Source organism: Corvus cornix, chromosome 7 (genome assembly GCF_000738735.6).
Source record: "Corvus cornix cornix isolate S_Up_H32 chromosome 7, ASM73873v5, whole genome shotgun sequence".
Lineage (NCBI taxonomy): Eukaryota > Metazoa > Chordata > Aves > Passeriformes > Corvidae > Corvus > Corvus cornix.
The window spans coordinates 9,286,002-9,313,370 of NC_046337.1; the positions used below are offsets into that span (position 1 = coordinate 9,286,002).

Genomic DNA, 27,369 nt, shown 5'->3' on the forward strand with positions numbered 1-27,369 from the left:
GAAAGGCAAGATCGCGTTTCCTGTCCAGGCACCTCTCGCAGGAGCAGAAAAGGGCTTTTTCCAGGGGATGGGAAAGAGGTGGGATAAACCCAGTGGGTTAACCCCAGTGTGGTGCCAGCTCAGATATCCATGTTCTGGATGGGGACTGACCTTGGCTGCACCCCTGCATGTGACCTGAGGATTCACCTGCCTGATGCAAGAGGACATCATAGGTTTGGAGGTCAGGGTTGCTGGTTTGCCCTTGGGTTCAGCTTGTAAAGCTAAATTCAGAGGTTTATGGGAGTTTATAGGTCCTGCAGCAAACTTGCTACTCTTTGTGTCAGGCACTCAAAAGCTTAATTTATTTAGAAAATAAACTGGTACTAATTACAGGGCAGACCAAATGATTTTTTTACTGTGCCTTGTAATTTTAATTATAGTGGAGTCAAGGAAAGAGGAAGAGAAATGCTGAATTACTGCAGTGATCAGTAATCCAAGCACAGGAGTACACACTTGAACCCCTTCCTCCCCCCGTCTCCCCTTGGGGAGGGAATTTTCTCTCACCATATGGCCACGCAGATCTCGTAGGGGTCCTCACAGTAGGAGTTGAGGTTGCAGTTGCTGTAGCACACCTTCTCCTCGCAGGCCGGCGGTGTGGAGTCGCACCACTTGCACAGGTTGGTCTTGAGGCTGCGGCGGGCGCCGGCGCTGCAGGCTGGGGAGCAGAGAGGGGCTGTGGGTGAGCGTGGAAGAACAACCACCATTCCAAGTGATTCACACAGCCAGGGGAGAAGGAGCCTCAATTGACCCTATTTCTCCATGCGGTTTTTTTTTTAAAGGGTTTTTTGCTCTCCTTTGCCCAGTCAATTGTGCTTTGTGTTATTCCAAAGCCTAGAGGAGATGGGAGGATGCTCCCATCAGGCAGGTCCTGCCAGAAAAGAGCCTGGGAAACTGCAGAGAACCACGTTTTCCCTCTGTGTTTGCCGTAGCATTTATCATCAAGGGGAAATTTACTTCTTCCTCTACAACCTAGGCTCAAATTGGCATTTCCCCTCATCCCAAGTACATTTGGTGTTGGAAATGGGACATCTCCAGTCTCTGTGTGCCTGAAGAATTCATTTATTCCCCTCCCAGCAGGAAGAGAGGTGCTGGGGAGGGATGTATGGCCAGGCAGGGACAGCTCCTTCCTCTCCTGCTGTCTCCTTGACCTGCCTCTTCCTATTCAATGAGGCCAAGCTGGGAAATGTGTTTGCTACCCACTCCCCAAGCATCTGTGTATTTGCAGTAAAGGATGGGCTGAGAATTCTCAAGCTCTGTGGCAACAGGGGCTGCTCCCTTCAGGGCTTCATTGCCCGCTGTGCCCCATCCCAGCATGAGATGCTCTCCCACCTCCGGAGGCCAGGATCTGCCACAGCAGCAGGAATAACTGCTGCCTGTGGGGAGCTGCTCTGCCTGTATCTCACAGGCATAGCATTATCTCTATTTTTATAGAAAGAGTGCATGAACCATGCTTGGTTAAGGGATAAATCCCAGCTAAATTTAAACTTCCTGTCTTAAGGCTGCTAAATGGCTTAAAAAAAAAAAAGCCACTGAGTGGCTTATGTAGAAATATATATTTATACTTTTTTTTATGTAAATATGTGTACTCTAAAGTGTTCAGGTATGAACTCAAACTACAGCAGCTAATTTTTTGAAATTTTGAGCTGTCTGTGATTCTCTGGCTGCCATGTGCCCGAACCACCCAGCCCCCATGGCAGTCATGGCTCACTGTGCTGCCACAGCCCTCACAGAGTTTTCCATCACCAGCTGTTAGTCTGAAGAAAAAAAAATTGCAAAATCCCTGGCTGTGGCTTGGGAAGCCTCAGCCCCTGCAAACAAGGCCCTGCTGATCCAGCACACCCATGGGCACCCCAGGTCTGTCAGCAACATGCAGGAACTCTTACATTCTTTGTGGTCACCTCTGTGACCTGCCCGTGTTCCACAGCCAAGCCCATGGACCCTTTTAAATGCATATACTGTCCCAACAGCAAAAAGGGGTTTTTAATTTCTCTGCTCCCCAAATCCAGGGCATGCAGCCTGCTCTGACAGCATCCCACGTGCGGGCTCTGCTTCCCTCACTGGCCCAGACCCCCCTCCCTGCGACAGTCGTAAAGAGCTGCTGGAAGGCTCCCACACAGAAATAAACCATTTACAAGCTCCCATGGCCTTGTATGTAGGGGGGGAGACCTGGGTGCAGAGGAAAAGCCTGTTGCATCTGAAGGCTGGAAGGAGGAAATTTTGGTTTAAATGACCCATGTCAGGCTTAAAATGAATTTCAGCAGGGAGTGTGTTGTGTCAGGTTTTGGGGTAGCTGGGAGCAGGGTAGGTGAAGATGTTGCCCACAACCTCTTGCTCAGCATCCTCCCCATCCATGGGGCTGCTCTGGCCCTGCTGGGCTACCCTGAGATTTTGTGGGTGATCTCAACAGATCCAATGACCCACGTCCATCCAAGGTGTAGCTACTGAAACCATGGCCTCAGCTGGGATTTGAAGCACCTGCAGCGAGCATGAGCTACCCTCACCTCCCTGCCTTGCTCGGCTGGGGCAGGGCTTGCAGAATCTCAGGCAAAACTCCACTGGAGGATGAGAGGTTTGGGTGTGGAACAGAAATCTAGCCCAGCATTTTTTGTGTGCAGCCTTCAACCTACAGCAACAGCCACCACACCCTACAAACTCCATTTGCGTTATTTCGTGGGAACAGAGAACTGAAGGTAAACTGGTTTCTTGCCCCAAAGCCAAGCCCTACCACACCCAGGCCTGTGCTCTGGTGGTGTCACTGCCATAGTTCCTCTTTCACCTCTTCAGCTCAACCCATCCATGCCGCGGTTCATGCTGTACTCACACAGGCTCATGTGGGATTGGCTCAGCACCATCACTCCAGGGATACCTGGAGGCCCTGCAGAGGAGCAGCAAAAGGACAAATCCAGGTTGTGGATGCTGCTGGTACCCACCAGGTATGTTATTTACTTATTTGTGTCAAGGGTTTGCTTGAGATCTCAGAGCAGAACATCAGACTTGCCAGTATTGCACTGGTGTGTGTGGTGGGGATCTTGACTTGGCTGCGCTGTGCAGGGGGGAAGCCAGGACAGATGAAGGAGTTAAATATGGAAACAAGATCCAGAAATATAGCGGTAACCGGACAAAATTCTTTGGAGACAAATTGTTCTAAACTAACTCAGGCTGTGATTCTGTTATCTGCTCTGCAAGAAAGGTCAGAGCAGGAATATCTCTTTTTTCTCCCCCCTCTTCAACTCCTTCTTGTCCTAGGGAGCTAAAAAGAAGAGCACAAAGCCCACTGCAAGTTTCTTCAGGACTGTGTGTCCTTGACCCATCAGCTCGTAGGTACAATTTAACTGCCACATCACTCATCTTGGCCCTGATTAGACCCAGATGAACACTTTCAATATTAATAGTCGGATGATTTAATAAAGCTGCACAAGCAGTAAAAGTAACAATACACTTCCATAAACGGGTTCCAGATGTTGCCAAGGCAAATGCTAAACATCAAAATACAAACTTAAAAAAAAAAAGCTAAAAAAAAAAAAGCTGGATAAGCAAAACTTGGAACAAACTGTAAACTAATTAAATGTGGGTTGAGTTTTCCAAAAATAAATTGAAGCCATAAGGATGTGATGTGAGCCAATAAATAGTACAGTTAGTCAAAGTTATTGTGGAACGACAGTTGGAGGGATGGTTTGAAGTCACCGATAGGTGGGCTCACAGCAAGCTTGGCTTCCCATCAATAGGAAGGCTTGTTCTCCTGTGCATGAGAGTGGGATCAAATCTTCTGGTATCTATAACTGGGACCCCAGAGAGGTTACTGAGAGAATATGAGATGATTTTCAAGTCAGGGAATAAAGGGAAAATGATGCCAGAAGTGCCTGTGTCTCTCCTGCAATAGCAGCAGGGGTGATACCACCACCCAAGGACACCGGGATATTTTTTAACACGTGTCGGAGCAACCCCCCAGCCTCTCATTGCCCACAGGGCATCCACAACCTCAGCTTGGCCACCTGCAAGACCCATGGAAACACCACTGCTGTAGTCAATAACTCACCCTCTTCCCCATACTGGAGTCATTGAAAACAGCTCTGCAAGAGAATTTCACCCCAGTCCCATCGCTGCAGCCGCAGAAGCAGCCCCCCCAGCAGATGAGCTTTCTGCCAGCAGGGACTGCGGCTGGAGGAACACGGAGGGGGATTTTGTGAGCCCCTCTCTATCACTGCAGCCCCAGAGAGCAGGTGGGTCATCCAGCACCTAACTCTGGCTCCAGCTTTCCCCACGCTGTGGTCCCCAAGGAGGGGGAACCACTAAGGAGCAAGCTGGGGGTGCCTGGGGGTGCAGGCACAGCACATTTGTTACAGGCAAGGAGAAAGCGCCTCGTAGCCCAAACGATGGCAGGCAATGCATTTTCACTGAGGGGCAGAGTTCTCAAGTATTCTCCCTGACATGCTGCTTTGGGACAGCTAAACACCAGATGGGCTTAAGGGAACATGTTTGGAGTGAGATGCTGGGGCTCTTATCCCTGTTCCCAGCTCTGCCCTTCCCAAGGTGGAAGTGGACCAAGGCCTCTGCTGCATAGGACCTCCATTATAGGACCTTCAGATCATGCTTTGTCTTGCAGTGATAACTGTCCTTACATTGCTGGTATTTCTCAAGGACAAAGAAAAATTGATAATTTTTAGGTCACAAATGCTCTACAGTGAGGTCTATCCCCTCCTTTCCGCGTATCTCCAAGCACCCTGGGATGGGGCTGAGGCTATTTCAGCTGTCACAGAGGGCTGCCCAGCTTGCTGTTACTGTAGTGGCTCTGGGAGCTTCCTGCATCATCTTTTCCATGCAGGTCAATCAACCTGTAGTCCCTAGGCTTTGCACTGGCAGACACTAAGGCCAGGGAGATTAGTTGAGATGCTCTTTGCTTTCCCTAATCAGCAGCTTTCCCTAAATATGCTTTCCCTAAACAGCACTTAAACACAGGACTGGGGAGCAGCTCTAACTCAACCCTGCAGCCCTGTTATTCCTGGAAACCTCCAGATATGTGCCCTGATGGAAACACAACCTGCACTGGGACCTGCTTTCCCACCTGGGTGAGCCTGGGCTCCGCGGTGAGTCCTGCGCCTGCCGCCAAGTTTAGGATTAGGTTTTGCTTTGGGCTTTTATCCATGGTTAATGACACAACTACGCAATAACAGAGCCTCTCATAAAATTATTATGAGAACAAACAAATTCCTTCCCTTTTATATGCAGTACTTTGTTTTTAAGATTAATCCAACAGCAGAGTTGATGGGTTCTGCTCTCTCGCTGACCCATGTGAGAGCACCAGGTGATCCCCATCACCAGGTTACTCCCGAGCTGCCTTCTCCATGATGCAACAACCAGTGCCACAGATGGGCATCAGGGTAATTCCTATGCCCTGATTTCCAGGAGATTCTGTGCAGGGTCAGAAGTTCCCACACAGTTGTTCAGCACTACCTGTGTAACAGGGATCCTGGATTTCTTGCAGTCAGCTGGAGTTAGGTCTGCCCTGCCAAAAATGCCTGGTGTCGTTGCAGCATCCTGCTGTGCTACAGGATCTCCCCAGAACCAGACCTCAAAATGTTGTACTTCTATTTTGGACGCAGCTCAGTTTCCTCCAGCAGACTCCTGTTCTCCAGTGATGGGGTCTGGTGATGCTTTCAGCTGCTGAACCAAAGAGGTTTTTAGTGTCAGGCTGCTCTCCTCCATCCATGTGTTTTACGCTGTATCTTCCTAGGAGAGGCAGAGCAGACCAAATGAAGCTGAAAAAACTTATTATCCCAGTTTTTGCCTCTGCAAGGCAAAAGCCACTGGCTCCCCCAGGAAATCCATCAGTGCCCAGGCTGCATTTGGATCAGGGGACCCAGGCTCCACCCTCAGGTATGTGGTCCCACATAGTCCTGCATAATAAATAGTGCATTTGGCAGAGTACAGTATGGAGCAAGGAATGAGCCAGAAATGTTTCCTAGTGCATAAAAAAGGACTGATTTTGATTGTGTTAGACACCAGTGCTTCCAGTGCCAGGAAGACATGCAGTATACATTTCTGGTTTGCTTGGACCTTCTTCAAACAGGCTGGTAACTGATTTATTCTACTACTTTTTCCTTTGTGAAAATATCCCTTTAAATTCAGTGTTTAGCAAATACTGCTTAGTCCCATAACAAAATAAATTGGGTATGGATCATACCAGCAGGCTTCTCCGGTCTCTTTCAGATGCTTAAATTACATCATGATCTAACTTCACCCACGGGAGGGGCAAGCTCTGCAGATTACTGTCTGTCCTTCTGCTTTGGTAATCTCCAGTATTCTCGGGTGCCTTCACAAGTTTTCTGTGCATCAGTGCAAAGACTCTGCTTTTGGGGTGTGGGGATGTTTCATACTGAGGTACCCCAGGGTTGTGCCCCAACAAAGCCAGCAGAGTCCAGGCAAGCTGGAATGCCAGGGGCCAGTGAGGAGATGCCTGGCATTGGACAGGGAGAATTTGGCCAGAGCAGTTTCTCTTTGATTTTGGTCAGTTGATGTCTGGGTGAGGACAGGGGAGTGCACCTGGGCCTGGGCTCCTCTGTCTGCCCTCACAGCCACTTGTCTCCCCCATCCACTCTGACAGGATCTCAAGTTTCCTTCACAGATTTCACTTTCTGACCCCCAAAGCTGCTTCTGCTGGGACCATCCCACTCCATCCCTTTGGGCCCCTGGGGGTCTGGGTGCTGGTGTCCGGCACAGGGGCTGGCAGGGAGCAGCCTGTGCCACGGGACGGCTGGGCCAGCGGGGACGCCTGTGGCAGGGGGGTTGCAGGGGCAATTATTTGCCATATTGTGCTCTCACTTGTGTTTAAAAACAACAACAGCTAAACTGACTCATAGATCCTACGGCCTCTGAGTCATTTTTTATTTCTGGATTTCACTGCTCTGCCCTTTGCAATGAAGGGAGTTGTATGCTCGCGCTCTCTTTCTCTCTCTCACACACACACACACATCAAGTTCACATTTGTTTTTCCCCTATAAAAACAAAACGATTTCCATACCATTAATGAAACAGAAATTATTTGACTTCGCGTACCCTGGCTTTTATTTTCCATTGTATAAACTCTGCAGATGAAATAATGATGATTGTAAAGTAAACCTCTCTTTTTTTTTTTCCTTTCCCTTTCTAGGCAGCCTCTTTTCGAAATAGCAATAGGGAGTCACTTACAGGCTTGGCTTGTGCTGTGCCTGTAGTAATTAACCCCTTCATCCCTAGCTTTTCCTCTGTTGGAAGTTAGCCACAGCGTGGGTGAAGGCATCAGCAGGTCTCTGGGACTAGGAGCAAAGTGGGGGAGCAGAGCAGGCAGGGAAATGTGGGAAAGGAGGCCAAGAGCTGCTGCAGGCAGAGCAGTGGTGGGTGCCTGGAGCAATACACCCATGGGCCAGGCAGCTTTCCTGGGAGAGCCAGGGTTCTGGCACTGCAGGGCCAGAGGTATCTTCAGTCTTCCTACACGCCCCCCTCCCCCCCCCCCCCCCCCCCCTTTTTGGGGGTTTAAATCAGCACCACCGTTTTGTGTTTAGCCTGGCAGCCCCGTTCTGGGTCACCTCCCTTCCTTCTCACCCCCTTGGGGCCACCAGCAAAACGTTCCCTCTCCTCCACACGCCACTGCAGAAATAATCTGTGGTAAATAATTAATCACCTAATCTTGCTCTTTCTGTTTACAGGGCCGTTATGATTTTACGAAGTACTCCGAGGAACATTATTAGGGTGAGGTAATACCTTACACAGCAGCAGCTCCAGCTGGAGCCGGGCGTGCGAACACGTGCCTGCTCTGCCCCGAGGGACGGGGTGAGCTGCCCTCCCCGCGAGGGTGTGAGCTCTGCTTCTTGATAGACCCTTACCATCACACGCAATCTGTCTGTCTTCAAGGCCTCCACACATGCCACAAGCATTTTTCCTAATCACATTTATCATGCAACAGCACAACCCTTCATCTCCCCAGCATTGGATCAGATGCTTCACTGATGCCTGGCCCGGGTGGGTTGGTGACACTGACTGAGATACTGTTCCTCTTCCCAGGCTGGGTGATGTGTTTTATATTATTTCTCTTGGATTTATTAAGCATTATGTAACTGGCTAACCAATCCCGCATGCGATGCAATCGTGGCTGATTTCATGTCAGTGGAAAGTAAACAAAAAAATTGCTCTGAAGTGGCTGAGCTGAAATTCATTTCCACATGCAGAGCAATTCCTGGAGGATCTCTCCCATCTCCTCGTGGTTAATTTGCATTCAAGCTCTCATGGAACCCGTTAGAAAGGAGTTATGGAAAAATTGCACATAGGACGTGACAGTGTGTTACGAGGAAAAATTATTAAGATGAAGTTTATTTTACTCAAATATTTTTAAGCAAGTTTGTTGATTTCTGCTGTTCCTTGAAATGTGTAACACTTGCCTATTTTTTGTCTTTTAGCTGGGGAATTCCTTCAAATGTGAAAATTACTCGCCAAAGAAAGTTTGGCATTGAAGTTTGAAAAATCAGGCAAGCCAGCCCTGCAGTCCTGAGGTCCTGAAGCCCAGCAGGACCCAGCCCAACATGACAAGGAAGATGTTCTGCCCTTGCTGAGCTTTGGAAGAACTGTAGGTATCAGGTGAGGCAAAAAAGTACACCCCCATTAGACTCTGAACTCAAGCTCTTTCAGGAACACTTTCTTTCTGGTGTCATGGATAACATCCTTCCCAGTAATACCAGTTTGCATTCAGAGACATTGAGCTGAGGATGGGGGAATGTGGAATGGATAAAACAGCAGTGGCCTCGCACTATTTCATTTGTTTTTCTCAGTGTCTCTGAAACTTTCAGCAATGCCTGAAAATGTTGTGTGTATTTCTGGATCCATTTCACTGACACACTTCATTGAAATATCAGTGAAGTTGGTGGTTGGGGGTTACCTAGTTGCATGTTATTTGCATTATTTTTCACTAAGTCCCTGAGGCAGCCAAGCACCAGCTTCACCTGGGTAAGAAGCTAAGTGCAATTAAGCTGAAATGCTGTGTTAGACCTGGCTGGGCTCATGGATCATGTAACATCATTTGTCAATTGCTGGGCTGCAATTTGGACAAAAGGGTGGCACCAAGCCGTGATCCAGGGACAGATGATGGGGTGGTGAAGGGGCAGGATGGGACAGCCCTGAAGGCAATGCTGGTGGGCAAGTTCACAGCTCTATGTGGGTGTCACCACTGCTCCTAGCCTTGTCCTGACTTGCTAGATGAGGAAAGCTGTCCTAAAACAAGGAGAAAACTCACAAGTTAGGGGGTTGTCCCCTCTTCTGGTTTATTCCTTTGTGAGATGAGCAGGGATGCTCTGTATCCTTCTTTAAAAAGATGGCTTGAGGGAGGGCTGAGAATTAGAACAGAGGGTTAGCACAGGAATCCCTCACATTGCCCAGGACAGCAGCTTAACAGTGAGGTTTTTTCACTCCATGCCTGCTGGATGTTGTGGGTCACTGTGTAATTACAGCCAGTACCTCCAGAGCCATTACCAGGCCAGGCAAAAGCTTCCCTGGCAGACAAAAGCAGGTGTGAGTTTGCCTGGTAATACCCGTACTTATCCCTTTAGGCATTTGTCAGCCACTGGATAAGTAGGGGGCTATGAATGTCAGATGTGAGGAGCTATGACACAAATCAACTTCTGCAGCCATCCTGTGTCTGAAGGTGCAACCTTGTCTGGAAACAAGTCCCTTTTATTGCACCTATGTCCCCATTTCTTTCTTGTTCCTATATTTTGCTGTCCTTTCTACCCTGTGTTGTATTGGAAAAGCTAAGCCAGCAGCACAGCCTGAAGTGTCTGGGAGGGAAAAACACCCCACAGCCAGGGGTCAGCCCAAGAGAAAACCATGGATACAGTGTGGTGACCTGCACCAGCATCATGGCCCCACCGCCACAGCAACTCCCACCAGCCCAGACAGCACACGAGGAGAATGTGCCACTCCTCTTGGTGAGATGGAAAGCAAAGCAACTTATTCAAGGTCTAAGGAGGTGGGGAAATGCTGAGTTTTAGCAGTTCATAAGTAATTTTAGCAGCTCTGCCAGCACCTCTGCTTATCTGGGGCCTTGCAGGGTGAGGCAATGCATTATCGGCACATCACGTTCTGGGGCCCGTGGGTTGCCAGTGGGGTTTGCAGAGGGCTAAGCTGGCACATCCCCAGTGGAAGTTGCCTTCTGATGACTGGGGATTTGCATGCCATGTTTTCTGAGATTTCAGCCCTTTGAAGAGCACTTTGCAGTGATCTGGTTTCGACGAAATTCTTGTCTTAAAAACAAATCCCTTCTCCCACCTCCCACACTGCCTGGGAGCAGGAGTCACTGCCTGGCCATGCATGGGTGGTTTGAGCTCATCTTATTGCAAGTTGCTGCAGAAATTGCTGAGGATTTTAGAGTACTTTTAGGACTGGGAGCTGAATGGCAGAAGGCAAGATTCAACCGACTCCACAATGCTGTTGCTATAATTTTTGTTGCTCTTGTTTCTGCAGAGGCATCAACAGTCTCTCCTGTATCCCAGTTAACTGCAGCTTCTGCAGCTCATTCTCAGATGCAGCAGCCATGAGTCTCCCCCTTTTACACTGGAAAGGCAGCAACAGCAATGAACCAAGCAGCAAAAGCACGTGAGCTGCAAGTCGGTAGCAGACATTGCTCTGTCTAAACTACTGCCGTTCAAGTAAAACTACTGTGCAGCAGTCAGGGTTTTTTACTATTCATCATATTATGCTCTGGAATTCAATTTTCTGTATATTTTTCAGGCTCTGCATGAATCCTGGATGTCCGTGAATAGACGGAATGGAAATTTAAGGATACCATCCAAGTAGGTAAACACGTCAGAAACATTATCTGGGTCACATTTGGGCAACAGGGTTTGCTCTGTTTTAAGTGCAAATGGGTTACTGATGATTTAGATGAACTTCCTGAGGAGTGTTTGAAATTCCTGGCACACATTCGGTTTTCCATCTGCTAGAAGGTCTTTGATGAGCCCACAAAGAGACACTAGACTGGAGCTGCTGCTCTTTGTCTCTGGCTGGACTTCTCACGATTGACCAGTGTGTATTTTCTTGCATTTGTATTACTTTGATTCCCAAAGAGAAAAAGGGCTTGCAAGGACTGTGCGATAAGCAGCTGGGGCAGAGATGTTCTGTGAATTCTCCATCCATGTGCTTTCAACAATGCCAGAGCTTCTCTGCTAAAATTATTATGTAGAATTAGATTTTGCCCTCGTTTAGGCCAGATCTAACAGTAAGTAAGTTGTGCTGTTAGAGGGAACTTGAGGCTAGCCTGGGTTACAGATGCTAAGAACTTTGCTCCTTCTCCTGAAGTGTCCCATGTTTAGCGCATAAAGAGATGGTGTGTTCTTCTCTTTCATGCCCTTCTTCATCTCTTAAAAAATATCTGTTAAGGAGCTTGTGTTGTAACCTACCAAAAAGCACTGCCCAATAGGGTTGAATTCAAATTGAATATTTTCCATTTTTTAAAGCAGAAGAGAGCTATGGGAGGAGGGCACGGGAGCAGGGTTTTGGAAAGGAATTTTTTTCAGGAACAGAACCAAGAGTCCTGTTGACAGAGCCTGAAGTGCATTTTCTCTGCAAGTGGAAGTAATGGGAGCTTGTGTGTCTTTGCAGTGCCTCTCAAGAGATCCCCCTTGCAGGAGAAGGAGAAGGTTCCCACAAGTCCCAGCCCCAGGGCAGAGCTGCAGCACAGCTCCAGGGAGACTCAGCAGCTGGGGGAGATGGGGTTCAGGGAGCAAAGCTGCTCTTCCAACATGGAAGAAATGGCAAAGCTGGGAATGTTCTCTGTTCACCATCTCCTGCTCCAAGATCTCATCATTTTTCAGTAGCTGCTTGTCTTTTCAACTCAGCATCCCGCCTCTGGACACCTCCTGAGACATGCCATGGTCTGGAAATGCTAAGCAGCACTTCTGCCCAAGAGCTGCCTCCCAAGCCACAGCCTGTTGCCAAGCTGATAGCCCTGGCAAGGGTGAAAGGAAGGCTCAGATGTGATGATGCTGTTCTACAAACAGGTGAGCACAGGGCACATATACAAAACCACAGTAAATGTTTGCTGAGGTCTCACTCCCAAGCTAATGGCTTCTGCCTCTGGTGGGAATGTCTGCATTTTCTTTCACTGAGTGCCTCTTGACATACTAAAGACATGGCAGGAATTGAGATCCCAGGGGATCCTTTGGTCTTATTTCTGTGGATGCTTGTACCCTGGGTCTATTTGAAGAAGGATGATTCATTCAATTGCTGGAGCTTATGGCTCTGTGTGTCACTTCCCATTGTAAGAAGAAGGGTCTTCTTTGCTATCATGGGTTGGTTGGTTGGGGCTAATTTTGGTATAGACCTAGCATGGAAAAAATGCTTTACACAGCAAGACAGTGGCTAATTCAGTTTCTTCCATGCTGGATGCTGGTGCTTAGAATGTCCAAGGAAGGAAGTTTTATCAAGCAACATCAAACAGATGTTCCTCATCGTGTTCCAGCTGCACTGACTGGCAACTTGCTCAGTCAAACACTTGAGGAGGACACAGATGTTCATTCTGCATGGACGACAGTTTATTAAATGCTCCACCTGGAAACAGCAAAGGATCTTTTAAAAGAAATATCTGTACCAGTGTTCATTGTAAATGCACCAGAAGCACTTGTAATCACGGCACTCACAAAAACTGTTGCCAGGAAGGGGCCTGAGTTACTGATTTTGCAGGAAAAACAAAGAAATTTTTCTCTGGATTTTCACTGCTGGGCACGGTATGAATCCCCATTGGCAACAGCATCTTTCTGGTGGAGTACTTGGTGAGCTATGGCTATGTAAGATACAGCTAAGCACTCTGGTTTGGGATGCCTGAAGTGAGAAGGGATCAGTATCAAAATCCCAAGTTTTTGCACTGTTGATCTAAGGAAAACGCCCTTCTTAGTGGCCAGGAACTTCAGCAGATGTCTCTGGGCCTTCCAGGTGCAAAGATGTAAGTGGGTTTTTCCCAGAGGGAACATTGTCACAGGGGTGTTGGAGGAACTGAGGAGGTTAGGAGAGATTTGGATATTGGGGCAGTATTAGACATCAGTGGGTGTCACCTCAGGTGATTGCTTCAGCGCTCTGCCCTGCCTGGACCCCAGAGCAGGGTGATAAACCAGCCGTGTTTGCTGGCTGCCATGGCTGTGCTGGTTCCCACTGCTGGCACAAACACATCTGTGCTGCTTTGCCTGCAGGGCATGCATTAGAGGGTGTGTGATGGCCCTGCAGGGCTGAACTCTCCAGCTCCAAGGCATGTCCAGAGGACCTGCCATCATGTGCTGCAGGGGCAGGACAACAGCTCTTTGCAGGCTGAGTGAAGGCAGTCTGGAATTTCCTTCAGAAACCTTCAGGCCTCATCAGAACTGAGTCTGGAGCTGTGGTAGAAGCTGCTGGGGACAGCTTTGTTTGGACACCTACTTATCCATAAAGACTGGAGTTTTAGGTCCAGTGGAGAGTAACTGACTTGGAGCTAAAGGGAACATCTCCACCGACAGTGTGGGAAGCTGAGAGATCTTCCTGCAGGCAGTATGTGTCCAATATGATGCTGCTTCAACTACTTTGAGAGTTGTGGCCCACTTTGAGAGTGGCATGGGTGGAAATGGAGCACAAGACCCTGCAAAGTGATACTCTGCAGCTGCCACTGGTGGAACCACACCTCAGCCCCCCACTACAGCTGGAACTGCACATCAGCCCCCCATCTACAGCATGCTCAGGCTGATTGCCTCAAATCACTCAGCACAAATAGTGAAAATGTCCTTTAAAACCAAATTAATCTTGAATCCAAATGACCCTGTGCAGTCCAGGGTAGCAGTTGGATGTAGGCATGTCCTTGGGCTGCTAGAGTCCACATGGGCCATAGCCCTCTGTCCAGCACAGCCTGGCAGACTGCAGTCACAGCTGGACACATTAATGACCCACATGCCACAACACATTTGCTGTAGTATAAATCAGCTGTCGTTTGTTCCTGGCTTATCAATGGGAAGGAAAACACTGCAGTGGAACAGCTCCATGAAAGGTTAAGTTCTGGAGCCACTTAATTGGTAGGAGCACGGGCTGCAGAGGGGATTGCATGATAAGCAGGCTCTCCCACTTCTCCTAAAATTTTGACAGTTACCAGAAGCTGGCAGCAGAGTTTCAACCCTACATGGGCTGTAACAAAAAGATGAACCAACTGAAGAAGAAGAAATATGACCCCGATGGATGCTACAGATCCTTTCCAGAGGCAGGATCACAACAGTTGACTCTGAATTCAGGGATGTGCATGCAAGCAGGGCCAAGACAGCTTTCAGCCACTCCTTCACTTCCCCCTGAAGATCCCTAAGGAAATGTTATCCCACAGTTGGGATCCAGCACAGACATAATGAAGGTTTGATAGGGCAGGCAGCCATCAGTGGTGTTATCTCCCTTCTGCACAGAGGCCCCTTCCAGTGTGAGGCTTTCACTTGGCACACAGCACTAAACTGGGGATGTGAAAAGAGCAGAGTGTGTGGGAGCTGCTGATTTTGTCTCCTTGGTGGGACTGTTTTTTTTTAATAAAAGGATCAGATGTTGCGCTTCCTTGAAAACACGACAATCTATGGGAGAGTTCATTAGTTTATGGCAAGTTGCAACACTGTGGAGCCTGGCTGAAAGCAAATGTTATTGCAAAGAGTTATCACTAAGGGGAGAGGAAAACAATGTCCTGAGGAAATAAACTCAACAGAGCAAATCGTGGAGCAATATAAAGCTGTGGAGTACAGGCAGTAGAGCGGAATTCTTTCTCAGAATAAAAGCCCCCAGTCACCTGTTTTTAATGCCAGTGTTTGCTTTCTGCATATTCAGTGAGTACGTGGGATACATCTGCCCAGAACTCTGTCTCTAATGGGAGTAACAAGTATGATTGCAGCTGGCTGAACTTATTTACTACTAGTACACAAAAATGTCTTTCTGACCATCATTAAATAGTGATAAAACCAGTAAAATACCAGTAAACATCAGTTTTGTGTTTGTTGTTTGGGTTTTTTTGTTAGAAAATTATGTGTCTTAATTTCAAGTTGTATGGAATATCTAAAAAAAGTACCTCTTTCAACAAAGCCCTCAATTAAAATATAGAGTGAAGCTTTACTGATGACTAGACTGTCTCAAGTTTGAGCAAAGGTGGAGGTGCAAGGGGAGAGGAAATACCAGTTTTCATTCTTCTGACATAGCTGTACACTGCCACTCTTCTTAACCTTCAGGTTATCTAATTTACACCAAGGACTGAAACCACAGCATTAGATTTGGAGATGGGTAAAGGTGAAAGGAAAATAAGCCATCACTTTTCTTGCTGAGTCTCATGGCACTTGCAACATTGCAGAGGACTCCAGCTCTGCATTGTCAGGGTTTTTCTCGTGTTTTCCCTTTTTATTTCCTAACTGGAGAAATTGTTGCAGCTTTGTTCTTATTGAGCCTCATGGTAGGATGCACAAGTTTCTCCCTCATGCAGTGGGATGCTGTGCCTTCTGCCAATGCAGCTACCTACACTGAGCTGATGTAGGGCTCTTGTAGCCTGTTGGAGTTTTTTGAGGGTGGTAATTTCTTCCTTGGTGTTTTGGTGTCTTAAATCAATACTAGAGCAAAACATGGTGCTACTTGAGATGGATTGCTATAACCAGCCCCACAGACCTGTGTCCTGGGGTGGGCAGTGCCCACCTCCACATGCTGCATAGCCTGAGAGGAGAGGTTTGTTGGCTGCTCTGGCTCATCCTTGGACCAGAAAAGCTCTTTTCTACAAATGCCTGTAAAATGGAGCATAACTCTTCCTTTGTCTTTTTCCTTCTCTCGTCCTCTCACCAGCTCAGGCTTGACCTGTTTTCCTGAATTGTGTGTCCACTGGTATTGGGGTGCAATCCCAATATCTCCCCTGCCTGAGGAGTGGGCAAGCATTTTGGTGGCACTACAGCCCCTGATTTTAGCTCCGGTGACCTCAGAAATAAGAGGCCAACTTCTTGAACAATCTGCCTGAGGAGCCTGGGATAGGTCAGAGATTTCTTGAGCAGATCAAAAGCCAGAGATGCTTTTCTGACAGCCCTGGAGCTCCCTGTCCTGATTTATGAATTCTATACGCTCTATATATTTAGCTGAAGAGGCTCACTGGGGGAACAGTTTTTGCAAGCAGGAAAGAGAATGTGACTTCAGAAAGCCACTGTCTACCAGGAGACAACCCCTCAAAAGCACTCTCTGTAGAGCCATCAACCATGGCAAAAGGAGCCCAGGAGACTTGGTAAAAATATCAGGATATTTTAGCAGACCAGCATTTTTAACAGAAGACCAAGTTTTGGGGAAGCACACTCAAACCCCAGGAAGTGGGAGGTCTGGACTTAGGGTAGCAGACCTGCAACCTCACCTCATTTCAAAAATCTTCTTTCTCTTTCTTTGGAGCCTCATCAGAGCCCAAGGGGTATATCTTGCTCTCCCTTGGTAAGTGCTATGTGCCTTGGCAGATCTGGAGCTTCATGTCCTCTTTTGGAGGCTGGATGCACAAAGACTCTGCTTGGCTCCTGGGGCTGTTCACAGCCCTGAGAGCTGTTGTCACACCAGTGACACTCACATTCTTGAGGTCCTCTCTGTGAGATGAGACAGTGCTCAGCCCCATGCCTGTTTGTCCGGATGTGAGCCCTGTTCCTGACAGATGGAGCACAAGGGATAATTTCCCAATATTAGTAGAAAATGGCAGGAAAACTCCTAATTCTTAATTTTAAGGCCAAAGTGTTTCCATGTGCACAATACAGTAATCCTGATATCAAGTCTGTTTCTGTTTAGGTTATAGAGGTCCAAGCAGGTAGTCTTGCAATCTTGAAGGCTTTGAGCAACAAATATCCACCACATCCCAAGCCTGAGTAATTACCTGCTGGAACAACTTTACTGTGTGGTGCTCTAACACAAAAGTGCCTCATTTTGGCTTCCAGTGTGTACATCTTGTTTTATCTCTGTTCCATAGAAGAGGAAGCCCTCTGCCAGAAAACATCTTCCCAGGACCCAGCTGTAGATGGCCAGCTCACTTCTCAGCTCTCTCCTGGTCAAACTAAAGGCACTGAAAGCCTTCATTTCCCCGTCCTGTAAGACAGTTTTCCAATTCTGAATGATCCTTGTATTTTCTTGTCCCAGTCTAGTTAAAATCCAGGGCTGCCCCAGCTCTCTGTCCTGGAAGGATTCTCTGCTCACCTGTGTGAGAGTTTGTGTTAGCAGTGGTGAAACTACAGCTCCTGTCTGCACCTTCTGCTGAGAAAGCCATGTAAAAATGCTGCCCTCCAGCAGGCACTGCCGCTGAGGAGAAGTTTAAGGGAAGATATTTTGAAGCCTTGGTAGGGCTGGCCATGGAGAATTAGGAAAATCCAGTAGCTGAATTTCAGTGGTCTGTCAGAGCCCATTTTTCCACTGCATATGAACTGAAATGGTTGGATGTGCTGTGTGATGGCCATTCAGTCATGTTGGGGATTAAAGACACAGGCGGCATGGAGCACAGGCTGGGGTCTCTGCTGCCCTGGGGTAAACTCCTAGGGACAGCAGCAAGGTCCCTACAAACGCTCAGCTGGAGTTATTCTGGGGTAACAGAGCCACAGTCTGGGCCATGTTCTCTGTGGCAAGTCTTAAATCTCTGTGCTAAGAGGAGCAATTTTGCTGCTGTCACCAAGCCAGTGCTGTCACTCTTTAAAGAGAGGCTGGATGAGTGGTACAATTTGTTGCTTGAAGAACAGCTGAATGTGCATATTCTGTCAGTTTGGGGAATTTGGGGAACTAGCTCTTCCTTTCTCTTTTAATGTCAGTGGAAAGTGGGCTCCTTGGGTACTTTTACTTTCTCAGAATGACTGTAGGGTCGATCTTAACACCAAATGCAAAGGAAGTGGATGTAGTCCCAGGAAACATCTATCACTGATGAGCTGAATCACAGAGAGCAAGCCCTGGCTTATTTTTTTTACCCTGTGCTGAGGCAAATTTTGTCATCATATCACTCACATAACCTTTCAGATGAACTTAGTAATCATGATATGTTTTGGTTTGGTTTCTTTCAGATTAAAACCTTGCCTTTCAGAAAAAGGAAACCGTAAGTTAAATAACTCCAAAATTAGGTATTTCTGAAGGATAATTAGTGGTCTTCTTTCTTTACTGAAAACAACCCAAGACTGTGCTTTAAATAATAACTTGTAGTAATTCCTGCTCCAAATGTGATTAAGTTAGCAGGATGTTATCAGTATAGCATCCTACATTTCAAACCACACTTTAGGGTATTATCTAAAAAAATGAATACTGTAGATTTCCCTAACTTTTTGAAAAATCAGTAATATTCTATGTCTTAAATCTCCCCATCTGGTTCATCTCTGTTCCAACAGTTGCACCCATGGTTTTGTTTGCCTACACACAGATTACTGACCGATCATTCTTTTATTCCCTAGTCTTGTAGATAGGGGGACCCATGTAAAGTGAACGCAGATACAGATCCTTGCCCCCAGTTGTTTCATTTGGATGCAAAAATACTGGAGTTATAATCCTCCTTCATCACTTTGAGCAAAGAGTGATTTTAGTTGCACTGAAATTTCTACAGCAAGGGCAAGAGGTCTGTGTTTGTAAGAGTTCACTTTAAAAAGCAGTGTCCACGCAAATATATAAATACGTGCTTTGTAGGGATATATGCATGTATACACATACATAGGCTCTGCATATACAGAAAGACACACACACATACTTAGGAGATGTGTATATAACACTCACTTATATACAAATCCATTCCCTGTTATGAAACAATCATCAAGATATAAACAAGAAAAAGTTAAACCATGGATGGGCACATTTTCAAGTGCTGCTGGAGGGTTTTATCTACAGTATTGAAGAAGTGCTATCAAAACTGAAACAGGGCACTTATTACAAAGAAATCTTTACGTAAGTGCTGGAAAGGTTTGCTGAATAACCAGATGTTGTTGCAAAGACACTTCTCCTCCCCCTCTCCCCACTTCTTTCCTTCTTTAATAGTTCGATTAATTCTGCGCATAAACCAGGGCTGATAAAAGTTCTAAGCTGCAAACTTCACCACATCTGGACACTGTCGAAGCCAGATCGTTCAGCGGTGCACTTCAGTTGCTTTTAATCTCCCTCAATAAAATAAAAATTCCCAACAAGTAATGCTGACCTATATATATTTTTGCACTGTAAACACTGACATCTGTGAGCAGCTCCAAGTGAGCACGCAGCACTTTCCACCAAGCAATCGCTCGCCCTTCGCCATAAGAAATACGCAGCTCATGCAGTCGTAGCAGAGTATTCTACTAAACCCTCTGCTATTTCCAATCCTCTGGCTAATTGCTGTCAGGGGAGAAATCAAAGATTAGCTGTTTTGCTGGAGGAAGGAAAAATAAACCACCTCTCTGAGTATGTTGCTTAACATTGCCTAACCAGAAATGTTTTTCTACTCACACAAGGAGAGCAGCAGTAAGGAAAGCAGACCCGGTCTCCTCCAGTACCCCATTTCTGGATCCCACTGGCAACCAGAAGCCCGGCTTCACGGCGTTGACCAAGTCATCCTCCCTCGGTGGAGCCAGTCTCCTGCGTTTCTGCTGTCAAGCCCGGAGCCCCTCTTTGCGAGGCTCCCGGCTCAGGCTTGCCGGGAAGGCGGATCCAGCCGCTAAAGCCCAGCTGTGCGTGGGGTCCGCCCAGGAACTGCAGTTTATGAACAAACTAAGCCTGACTCTCCTCTCGAAATATATACAAATATGAGAGGGGGGAGCTGGGGGAAGAAGTCAGGCTCTGAGAAAAAGAGTTTGATTTTTTTTTTTTCCCCGATGTCAGTGCGGAGCTGCTCCTGGCTCCATACGGCCCGAGGATCTTTGAAGGGGACCTAAAGCCTGCTGCATGCATCTAATCAAAAAGGCATGGGTACTCCTGCATGAGTCTTTCATCTGAATAAAGCACGAAAGGTAATACCTCAATATGCTGAGCTGCCATTAATTCACTGCTTCCCCCCTCTATTTTAGAAATTATCTTTTAAATAAGCTTCAATGAGCTATATTTTTAATTGGGATAATTAGAAATTTTAGGGCGGCTTTTTCAGAAAGACCACATCAGTGTGAGCTTAGTCTAAAATAGGTGCTTGCGACCCATTAAAGCAGCAGGATTTGAACATATACTTATATGTTTTCCTGAATCAGGGCCTAAAATAATAACATAGAGCATTTAAATATCTGCTTTCTCCCCAAGACTCGAACTGCTCTGCAAAAACTTGTAAGAAATATTATCCCACTTACAAAAGGGAAACTGTGAAATGTAGCAGAATTCTGACTTGCCTTGGTGGTTAACGCAATCAATCAGTGGCAAAAGGAGGAGTAAAATCCTCCAACTCTTGCCCTATGATCTACCCCAATCATTCAGATCGATGTATTTGAGTGTGGCAGAGAAAGAGATGTTGTTATTAAGGCTTTTTGCAGCCAAAAAATAAGATAATATTTTATAGTTACTGATAAATATATTGACTAATTTTTAATGCATACACTGTACTCTAATTCAGTGAATCTCCAGCTTTTTGTTTACCCCATTTTACAATGAATTTTTTGGTTCATTAATCAGTTTGAGGTGGATATGTGGTGTACCAATGTATGCCTGTGTGTGTATTCATTACAGTGAATGTTTTGCTCCATCAGAATTGAAGGCCCTTTCTTTGTATCCATCTTGCTGATAATGTGTCCCCACTTGTTTTGGAAACTATTTATATAAATTATTCTGTTAGGGTGTTAAATTATGGTATCTCTTTTCCCTTCTTCTTTTAAAAAGGAAAAAGGCGAGATGTGAGATGTGGTACAGACACAGCTGATAAACATAAAGTGTGTCTCTTATGCCATGGTGACACACACATGACTCTGCAGAGGGTTGCTTGGTCTGCTCTGACTTGCTTCAGGGTGCCCAGATGCAAATCAGCTCAGCATGTCTTCCATGGGGAAATGCCTGCATGTCCTAGACCAAATATGGCCTTTGAGGACTAAGAATGACCAAATGTCCAGCAAACTTTCAGAAAGATGTTATTTTCCAATAAACATAGTGGAACTGCTCATACTGGAACTGCTTTGTGCATGGTGATTTCTTGGGGTGATCTGCCAACTCTCTCAGATTCAGAGAATTTCAAAATGCCCATGGATTTCTCAGAGTGCCAGTTGGATTTTCAGATGTGAACTCTTGTGTGTGTTACAAGACAACTGGATAAGGCTTGTGTTAGCAACATCACAGATTATTCATGATCCATGGGAGCCCTCTTTAAAACCAGGAAGGAACCCCTGCTGCCTATGAAACTTGGAGAGAAATAATGTCCCCAGCAGGAGCCCAGAGGGGCTTTAAACAATGGTGGACATTGACAAAACATGCTGTATGATTTGGAAGTGCAAGGGAAGCATGGAGTATTATTTTTTTTAGCAGCAGAACCTGGGAAGGCAGCAGGAAGCCTGCACAGTGTCACTGTAGCCAGGGACCCTGAGCTGCAGGATCTGCATTTTCCAAAATTCCAGGCAATCCCAAACAACTTCTGAGCCAGACTGAACCCTATAAAATGCTTTGTCCTGTCTGCAGAATAATCTTATGGATACATTTGGGGCCAGATCTCACTGAAATGAGAGCAAAGGCAGTAGCTGTCCCATGCAATGGCATCTCTACAAGGCAGTTGGATGTCTACAGGAAGCTGTGCAAGAGGAAACTTTTGGGGAGCAATGCATGTCCTGCTCTTCCTAAACGGTTGTACATAATTTTAGATGGTGTTAGACCTTCTGCTTGGCAAAACAAGCTGCCATGATGACATGGGCAGGGGTTTGCTTTCCTAAACTGGCCACTGGGCACTGCCGGCTGCTTTCTGTGCAGGGGGAACCTGCCTGTCTGTTCAGCCCCTGCGTAAGATTGCACAGAGCTAGATGTATCCTCCTGCAACCTGCATTTGTAGTCCACTGAGCTGAAGCTATTGTAAGCAAACCTCATCTGAAGAACAGAAGTGAGGCTGGGATCTTGTTTCTTAACACTACGCCATGAGTCACCCGAGGTCAGCTGGGGAGCCCCTTAGCACGTGTCCCACTGAGACAGGCTTTTCTCTGACTGCCAGCTCTGTTCTGGAGAACCTGGTTATTTCTTAGACCTTATCTAAGGAAAAAATTCAAATTAAAAATCCACCAAAGTTACTTAGAGAAAAGTGAGTAAGAACTCTGGGGTTTAGCCTAAAGTGCCTAAACTCATATTACCGAGCTTTGCTTCCATGAAAGAACACAGTGACCTTTTGAGTAAGACACTGGGGAGGAAGAAGAGATAAATGGTTATTTTTATTGTTGGCTTGTTTATTCCTTTCGGTGTAAATTCCCCTGCTCCTCTATTAGTGGTCTGGACAGCCTCATAACTCAAGACACACTGAAGGCTGGATTTAAGCTGAGGAACGTAGGGTCTCTACAGGGTGATTTTTAAGTTGCATTGTGGGAGCAGTTTTCCCAAAGTTCTCGTTTAGGAGCTGGAAGATATTTACTAGAGAAGTAAAATAAAACTTTGGACACCTGAAACAATATAGCATATGTTTAAACGAAATTTTCAAGCAGCCTGGGTTTCCACTGTGGGAGACAAGGCTCAGCAATCAAGCAATAGATTTGAAGCTCCCAAGATAGGCACTAAATACCCCTGCACAGAATAACTTCATGATGAACATGTGCCAGGCCCAGGTGAGTCAAACCTGCTATTATTCCCTGAGGTGAAGATCACCTTCATGGGACAGGGAATGTGAAAGGAGAGAGAGAAGAGAGCCATGTAACCATGCCCCAGACAGTGCTAATGCAAGGGCCAATGCTCCTGAGCTTCACTGAACCTCCTCCGTGCTTTCTAGGCCCCAGAGATGCTAGCAGGGGCACCGGGTTTAAAATGACTGCCTACAACAAAAGGTGTTAGGTTTACTTGTTCAATCAGGATATATCCCCTTGGCCCTCTTGATTGCCCACACAATACATGACTGGACTAATATCTGTTGCATCTGCATTGCTCTTTTTTAATCTGTTTATATCAGTAGTGATGTTGGGCTTCAGATGAGATCCATGAGGGTTTTTGTTGTTAGGAGAATCTGTTTCATACTTTGACGTATTAAATGACAGGTCTAAGGAAAATATCTACCTGGTAGGATCAGGACTTAGCTTCTACTAGTGAGCACAAATCTATGAGTATGGATTTGTTTTTATGTTGTGTGCTTATATTGAACTAACCCCAAGTTTTCCTGGCAGTTAATTGAACCCCAGGAATGTCATCTCTTCTGAATCTTATAAGCATGACCTTGGTTTCACTGTGCCATCAGCAACAGCTGCCTGAGAAAGATGTGCACCCTGCAGTGTGGATCCAATCCAGCCACTGCCTCCACCCTGCATTCACAAGGACACTGGCTCCAGTCCTGGGAGTGTCGACTAAATTCAAACATCACCTGGTGGCACCGAGGGTGCCCATCACTCTCTGGGGAAAGTTCTCATTACCTTGCACTGTCTCAGTTTCACTGGGTTGATGTTTGAGATCTTGGATGTGATGCTATGGCTTGTGATCCCTGCTACAAACTCAGGAAAAATACCATGGTGGCCTTTGGCATTTTCCATTCTCTAGCTACAGCTTGTCCCAGTGGTGGAGTGGTAACCTTTGATGATCCGATGGCATGAGCAGTGCAATCAAATCCAGCACTGCATCCTGAGGGACACAGCCGTACCTTCTTTGGGCACAGGTGGCCTTGTCTGCTTTGCCACAACCTCTTCTCCTCAACCCTGTTCTCCAGCCTTTCAGCTAATGCTTGTTTCAGTAGCCACACTGGATAATTGCATTTTCTAAGTGATGCTTTACTTTTACTGGAGTCTTTGCATAGTCCAGATACACTGGCCTGAGTTCTAACTTCTCACAGACTGTGTGTAACAGGTTCCTTGACCAAAGCTGCATCAAGATTAAAGGTCTATCCATCTCTACCATTTACAATGTTGTTGAGTTGGCTTGTTGTCTTTTTCTCTTCAATTCTGTCCCAAATCGTCTGGCTTTCTTCCTTTGACGTTTTCTCATGGTTCACTTTGAGCCGCTTTTGAAGCCACTTTCAAAACATTTACATTCATACTGTTTTGTACAGATTCTTTCAAAAAAATGGATTAATTTTGGTTTTCTTGTTTTTATTTGTGGACTGAGAGATGCTGTTGCTGAAATGGATGGAAACCACTGCTACCAATTTCAGACTGAGTGAAATTGAATGATTTTCCCCACCCCAAAAGTCACCCATATCTCTTTTCCACTCTTTCTCTGGAAAATTAACAAAATGCGGATTTTCCTACTCTTTAGTGATTATTTCACTCAGATATTTAGATGATAGAAATATGTCTATGACCAGTCTGAACTCATCTACTTTTCCTCCTGCACTCTGCCGTGCTGAAGCAGCTACTCAAGCATTTTACTGACAGTTCCTTGACATTAATTCCTCTTCTGTATTTTCTTAGGGATCCTAAGCAAGCACTGTTTTCTGCGGCATCCATCACACCAAGGACATCACATACAGACAGATCAGATGCTAGGGTCTTCAGTGAGGATCAGCCTTTGAAGACCAACAGCACAACCTGGCATCACTTTGGCTGCCGGATGCCTCTGGAAAGCAAATACCTTCAGTTCTGAAGGAATTACTCTGTAGAGGGAAGTAGGAGCAGTTTGACAGCCTAACTCATGATCTTTGTATTATTATTACTGGTAGTGAAACTATGATAGGATCCAGGAGCCTGAACCATGGATCAGGAATGTGCTTTTGAAGAGAAACTCCTGGCCTTCCCGCTTTGGCTTGTGTTACAAGGCAGTCTTAAGGCAGGCATACACGGTGTTCTTTTTCAATAGCAGCTAAACTGGAAGGTGTGAAGGGTGGCCAGTCCCTGGGAGTGGGCTAGAGGCACCCTAAAAATTATCAGCTAAAATATGTATGATGTGGATGGTGGGTCCACAGCTCCAGGATGTCACTCCATGAATCTACTTTGTCCTGAACCTCCCTGCTTTCGAGCACTGGCACAGCCAGATCCTGCACAGGATATGCAGTCAGCAGGAATATTGGCTGGTTTACTCTCTCTTCCTGAGGTTACTGAAAGGCTGCGGGTGTTGCAGGATAGATGCAAAGCAGAGCCACTGCTTTAGGTGTTTTCATTCTAGTTCTCAGTAGCACAATGGTTGTTGTTGGTGGTTTTGTTATCTTTTAAATCTAACTACTTCTAAGAAGTTGAACGATGTTCATTTAGGAACTCTAAATGAAGATACTGATAAATAATGTTGTGAAAAAGGGGAAAAGAACTGAAATATTTCCCATTAATATGGCATACATTTTTTTCAAGGTGTTTTATTTGCTAGAGCAACACAGGCTGTTGAAAGATCCAATAAGAACACACAACTTTACAAAAACCACCAAGAAGCCAGTTTATAAGGTAATATACCTTGCTTAGCTTTTTTCCATCAAAAAGGAGTTTATCCAGTGTAACAGCAGGATTAAAACAAATAGACTTACAGAATAGAAAATATGAAATTCCTTGTTTTCTAGAGACTGCAGCTGGAGTCAGGGTGGCTTCAGAGACTGAAGGGACTTGTAGGTAGGAAGTCGAGTAGAGTTTGCCTTCTTAAAGTTGAAGAATATGAGACATGCTGCCTAGTGAAGATGCTGAAGAGCAGGAGAGTGTCCTGGCCAGATTGACCTGCAGGAAATTGGACTCACATCCTGACAAGAGGGGGTACAGGGAGACCCTGGCTGCATGAATGGTTGTGCCTAGTGAGGGGGGAAGCACTACAGCTTATTTTGACCAAAGTAGCACAGGTTCTCCTGAGAGCAGCACTGTGCTGTGAGAAAATACTGTTATCCCTCTTTGCAGGCTGAGGAAGGGAGACATGGCTCAGGAAGAGCACTTTGCTGGAGACTTTGGATCTTATGGAAGATCTCTCCATTGCACACTGGTTTTTTCAAGACATCTCACTCTCCTCTAAACTCTCCAGGCTGTAATGTACGTGAAGGCTACCCAGGGTCCCAGTCACCTTGATTTGGGCACTTCTATCACTACCCTCATCCTATATATGTAATGTTTTAACTCTTCTCCACATCTTTTAGTAGTATGAAGAAAATTCAAAGGTGAAAATAGTTTTTGAAATTATAGAATGTTAGACCAACAATATATTACTGTACTTTATTGATAATATTGTTTCCATAATAAAAATATTTAGTACAAAGTATGATATCCTGCATGAGTTCCACATAAATATTTCCATTATATCACTGATATGGATCAGAAAAATTTCAGTATGCACATGCTGCAAATGCAAGTGTAATTGATACAAGGTATGTATCTTAATGTACATCTTGAATAAACATAAGAAAACCATAGCTTAATGAAAAACAGACTGTGTCTTACAATGTGCAATCGTGCTTTTACATCTAAACTGGACCTCGGGTTTAGAAAACAAATCTTAAATCAGTCCTATTCAGAGGACAAATCACAGTTCACATACTTGTAAAAAACTTTTGTTTTAGGAAAGCCTTTTGTGGAAAAGCTTGGGAAACTCCATCCAGCTACAGTGGTGGAGGGGTGGGAAAGGACAGATTGAGGTATCAGTTCAAACAATCTGAGGAAAAAGTTGAATAAACATTGAAGACAACAGAATAGAAACCAGACGCCAAATATTAATTCATGGGGTCTTCAAAGGGGATTTTGAGATTTATTTTAATTGTTGTTGAAAGAAAAAGATTAATTTTTGGATGAAAAATGTATGCAAATTCATCTCTGGTCAACACTAAAAAACCCCCATTTCCTACACAAAGCAGAAAAAAGCAAAGCAAAGAAACCTGTAATATCAACTCTGTAATCCCCCAAAGTGGCCTTTAACCTGGGTTTGAAAAGAGTAGGAAAAGAAAAAAAGCTACATAAGAATAATAAGGAATGTAGTGCCTGAATCAAGGGACATGAATCTGGTGCAAAAATGGGAAATCTCAAGGGCTGATGTGATATGTAAACCAGGGAACAATGGCACTGTTCCTGAGTGTCCAAAATGGCATTTGGAGAACGAGAAATAAAGAGGAGCAACCTCTTTGTCCAGTTTGCCAGTCCCACGGGGTCTGTGTAGGCACCATGGGATCATGAGGGAATAAACCCAACAGTGAAGGGGTGTGTATATGTATATGTATATGTATATGTATATATATAGTGTGGGGATGTTCTGTAGGGGCTGCAGGGTGGACTTGCTGAATGTCTCTAAAACGACAGATAAGGAATGACAGAAATGCACAGGGAGGTTTGTTCCTGTTCAGTGAAAAGAGATGGGACGGCTGGGGTTTTC

General features: G+C 45.8%; 1 protein-coding gene and 1 long non-coding RNA gene across 9 annotated transcripts in view; one reads left to right on the top strand and one right to left on the bottom strand.

The window, feature by feature from the left end:
- LOC104694032 (TGF-beta receptor type-2-like) overlaps positions 1-19,725 on the bottom strand; it is a 30,940-nt gene extending 11,215 nt beyond the window's left edge. The window contains exons 1-2 of one of the 2 annotated variants that reach the window (XM_039554697.1): positions 19,477-19,725; positions 544-694 (exon numbers count right to left, since the gene is read on the bottom strand). In XM_039554697.1, coding sequence (XP_039410631.1) covers positions 544-694; positions 19,477-19,528 — 203 coding nt within the window. In that variant the 5' untranslated portion in view covers positions 19,529-19,725. The remainder of the gene's footprint in view (positions 1-543; positions 695-19,476) is intronic. The other variant, XM_010407084.4, reaches the window with a different exon arrangement.
- LOC109145690 lies at positions 2,444-26,577 on the top strand. Of its 7 annotated transcripts, none has more exons than XR_005602293.1 (3): positions 2,444-2,972; positions 4,983-10,853; positions 11,662-15,837. It is a non-coding gene; the product is annotated as an uncharacterized LOC109145690 (long non-coding RNA). The 7 variants fall into 7 exon arrangements; XR_005602296.1 differs by having other exon boundaries at positions 7,722-10,853; XR_002047314.2 differs by lacking the exon at positions 2,444-2,972 and adding an exon at positions 24,516-26,577 and having other exon boundaries at positions 3,430-10,853; positions 11,662-12,059.
- Positions 26,578-27,369: the final 792 nt, after the last annotated feature.